The 4,373-nt window shown below is 47.2% G+C and overlaps 1 protein-coding gene across 2 annotated transcripts in view; it reads left to right on the top strand.

The window, feature by feature from the left end:
* The window catches only part of LOC109971761 (serum response factor-like), a 12,153-nt gene that overhangs the window by 3,604 nt on the left and 4,176 nt on the right, over positions 1–4,373 (top strand). For both annotated transcript variants that reach the window (XM_020620213.1, XM_020620212.1), the window contains exons 4-5: positions 207–371; positions 1,018–1,125. In XM_020620213.1, coding sequence (XP_020475869.1) covers positions 207–371; positions 1,018–1,125 — 273 coding nt within the window. The remainder of the gene's footprint in view (positions 1–206; positions 372–1,017; positions 1,126–4,373) is intronic.

Raw genomic sequence — 4,373 nt, 5'->3', positions numbered from 1 at the left:
AACTTTCACGTGAATATGAACATGAGCAGTGTATTCTATCAGCTGTGCCTGCAGCAGGGTCAGCCTCTGAGCACCGAGGCTCATTACAGGTTACACTGTCCACATACTTTTGGCATGTTGGGTAAACCAGCCTTGCACCTTCCTACTATTTGTGTTCAACTTATTTGTCTCTGGCCCCGCCCCCCCCACCCTTCACCTGTCCACAGGTGCCTCGCTGCCCCCTGGCACACACACCATCCCCCTCAGCCAGCTGCAGGGCCAGCCTCTGGCCATTCAGGGCCCCGTGGCGCCAGCACCCGCTGCTACGCTGCATGCTTCGTCCACAAAGCCGACCACTCTGCTCCGCCTCCCCACCACTGTGTCACTGGCAGGTCAGCATGCTACCACACCCAGCGCACACCTGAGAGAGAGAGAGAGAGAGTGAGAGTGTACATGTATTGCTGTCTTTGTGAGGGACAGTTTGAGTGTCAGGGTTCAGGGAGGGGTTGGACATTTACTAAGTTAGGGAAAGCTGCTAGGGCATGTGTTATATCAGTGAGGGTCCTCACAGCTACAGAAAGATCACTGTGTCTGCTGTTGAAGCAGGAGGTCGGGTCACTTCGCAAGCTGTCGTCACTCATACTTGTCTAAAGTCATTTCATCAGTCAGGAGCTGATCAGAAGCAGGTGATTGTTATTGAAGCCACAGATCAGAAACAAGCAGTGCGAGCTCACATGGAGCTTTAAAGATTCTGAAACAGCTTGGCAAGACCAGTTACTGGGTGTTTACTGTCTCCACAGGGAACAGAGAATCTTGCTTTGTTTAGTCTGTGGAAGGAAACATTAAGTTCTTTGTAGAATCCCACATGACCGGGTACTCTGTGCAGGCTGCTGCTCAAACATTCATGTGACCCTGCTTTCTTTTTAGTCTGAAGCAACAGGCAGGTGGACTAAGTTCAGATCAGACCAGTCTCAAAGTTTGATGTTAAAATTTGAAAATAAGAAGTTGAAGAGCAGCTGGATAATGTGTGTTCATCAGGAGGAGGAGTGTCTCAGCAGCTGCAGACAATCCAGGTTCAGCCCAGCAGTCAGCAGGCCTCCACCAATCAGAGCGGTGCAGATATTCATAACTCAGCCTCCTCCACAGGTAAGCTATTAACCCCGCCTCCTCCACAGATAATACTGCCATCAAGACCAAAATCTGTCTGATGAAACTTATTTGCACTGGCTGTTCTATTTGCCTGTGCTGGCATGCTACTTGTTACGTAGCGGCAAGGGCAGAAAAACCCGTTTAAATGGAACGCAGGTGGCGCAGGGGGCGGCGATATGTCACTGGTCAGCTGATAATGGTCATTCTAGAAAACAGGCAATGATGTCTCTGCTTTTGAACACAAAATGAACAGACTATATCTGGGGGGGCAAGCAAAGCACAGCGCCACCTGGGGTTTGTGGAGCACACAAACTGAAAGGCCAGGCAGAGAAATGTGGGGAATAGTTAGCTGAATATGACAAAATGTGAAATTACTTGGAATCACTGATTATAACTTTAGAGTGTTGAGTCAAACCTATCACTGTCCTCGCGCTCAGGGCAGCTCCTCTCCTCCTCTGCTGCTTAGATTCATACTAACAAACATGATTTTGTGAATGCAAGCTGTGTCCCGCTCCCTCTCTGAAACCTCGAGATCGGAGATCATCGGGACTTTGTGGTCTGTTCAGATTAACCTCTCCAGTGAAGCGAAGCAGGAGGTCAGTTCACAACAGAAGCAAATGTGTTTCATACTGTTCCACAGACGTGCATGATAAGGAATGTTGGTGTGGCTGCTCCGTTACACTGAATCCAGACATCAGCGTGCTTGCTGCCCATATCCACAGGACCTCAAAGGAGGCTTGGAGTGCAAACTTCACCACACGCTGCTTGGAAAATGTTAGGGTGTCGGATGAAATTATAATATGCCATATACCATATTTATTTTTGGAGACGTTTGCTTTTTAAAAAATTATCAGTTTACTGATGCAGTAAAATCTCATTTGCACGGACTGAACATGAACAGAATAAGTTAGTTCTGCTCTGCAGGTTGGATTTTGTCCATCGGTGGTAAGGGTTTAATTCTGATGTACTGTTGTGTGCAGTAGCCCACGTAAAGGGAACCCCGTTACAGCAGCAGACCTGCACATATCCCAGCCTTAAGAACCATTCAGAAAAAGACCACAGTTGATAATACACAATTAAATGTGCCAAAGAATGTGTGAGCATCCCTGTGGCAGCTCAGTATTCAGGTTAAGTGCTGTTTACTTTGATTCAAGATTTTTATTTGCCATTTATGCATAAACAGTCTAAGCATATAGGAATTCTTGTGCAGGGCTGTCCTGGAGTCAAGTAAAGAGTTTAAAGCCAAAAGAACGAACACCTGGTCTAAATATAAGATCACCCAAGAATAGAAAATTCAAAAAAACAAGAATTCAAAATAGTTGATAAAATTGTAGATACAGGAATAAGATGGCAGGTAAAATGGGGAGTTTCACATATTGCACATGGTGTAATTGTATATGGTCTTCTACTTAGTAGGGTAATGAGGAGTTATTGCACATATATTCTCACATTTCCGTATTTGCCATCAGTCTTACTGCAGCAGGGAAAAAGCTGTTGTAAAGTCTTGTTCTGGGTGTGATGATACTGTCCACCCTGCTGTGCCTGAGGCTGTAGGTGCAGTTTTTGTTTCTGAGCAGAGTGTGAGCTGGGTGGAGTGGATCTCTGATTATGTTCTCTGCCCTTTTACGACAGCGCTGTGTGTACAGTGTGTCCATAGCAGGCAGTTCAGTCCAAGTGATCCTCTCTGCAGTCTTTACGACCCAGAGCCTTCCTCTCTGCCTGTGTGGTGTTACCATACCAGACTGTGATGCCAGTGATGAGGATGCTCTCTACCAGTCCTCTATAAGCCTGGGTGAGAGGGCGATGGTTCAGACCAGCTTTTCTGAGCTGCCTGATGAAGTATAGCCGCTGCTGGACTTTCTTCACTGTGGCAGCTGTGTTCAGTGACCAGCTCAGTTCAGGTCAGATGTCACCTGCAGGCCCAGGAACTTGTGGCTGTCAGCCCTCTCCACCTCAGTCCCTTTGATGGTCAGAGGCAGCAGAGAGGAGGGGTTCTTCCTGAAGTCTGCTATTATTTCTTTGTCTTTTTTATGTTGAGGATGAGGTCATTCTCCTCTCCATAAACTAGAATGTCGTTCACCAAGCTTCTGTTACCTTTGGCCCCAAAAATCTAATCTAAACTAAACTGTGCATACAGTGACAATGTGCCCTGAGTTGACATGGCGCCTCTCGAGGCAAACGTGTTTGTGCGTCCCACTCTTGAATGCTGGCTTTTTCTTCGTTTTCTTTTTTGTGTGTTTTTTGCTTTTACTGTGGTGCACAAATGTCATGCACTGCTTACATACAACAGACAGGCATTGCTGGATATCGCCAACTCACAAAGCCACTAGGAATTTACTGGTTTCATATCACCAGAGCTACAACTCATTGTTCGCGACAGCAACAATTGCGAGGACAGCAAACGCCGTACTTGGGGAGTCCCTGGAGCACCAGGCACAAGCAAGCAGGCTGAAATCAGGAGAGCGACCCGGAGACGCAAAAGGGGCAGGCGAGGGGGACTCCATGCTAGGCTAAAAGCTTGCGCTACCCACCGCCATTACCCAGCCTCTTCCTAGCTAACGTACAGTCTCTGGAAAACAAACTTGACGAGCTAAGGGCTAGGATTATAGCACAACGGGAAATAAGAGAATGCTGTGCTCTAATTCTCTCCGAGACTTGGCTTTCTGACAGTTCCAGACTCCACGATTCAGCTAGAGACTCACTCTGTATATCAAGGAGACCACACTGCTGCTTCAGGGAAGGTAAAGGGATGTGGTGTGTGTGTGTTTATCAATAACTCATGGTGTGGAGATGTACGGACTGTTTATAAGCACTGTTCGCCAGATGTAGAGTTTGTATTGCTGAAATGCCGGCCCTACTATCTAGCCAGAGAGCATAGTGCTGTACTTCTGGCTGCTGTGTATGTTAGCCCAAGAGCTAATCCCTCGGCGGCTCTCAGCAAACTCTATGTAATCAGCGTGCTAGAGACGGTGCACCCTGATGCTGTATTTATCGCTGCAGGCGACTTTAACCAGTGTAATTTACAGACTGTACTTCCCAAATATTACCAACATGTGAACATTCCCACTCGGGGCAAGAACACTCTGGACCATGTTTACAGTAACATACGTGGTGCATACAGGGCTGCACCCCGCCCCCACCTTGGACGCTCAGACCACATTTCTTTGTTCCTGTATCCAGCTTACAGACAAAGACTGAAACAAACAAACCCTGTCACCAAACAAATTAAACTCTGGACCCCAGAG

Source organism: Monopterus albus, unplaced genomic scaffold (genome assembly GCF_001952655.1).
Source record: "Monopterus albus unplaced genomic scaffold, M_albus_1.0 scaffold235.1, whole genome shotgun sequence".
In the NCBI taxonomy this organism is placed as follows: Eukaryota; Metazoa; Chordata; class Actinopteri; order Synbranchiformes; family Synbranchidae; genus Monopterus; species Monopterus albus.
Note: the sequence above shows the minus strand (reverse complement) of the source record. Positions and strands in the feature narration are given on the sequence as shown.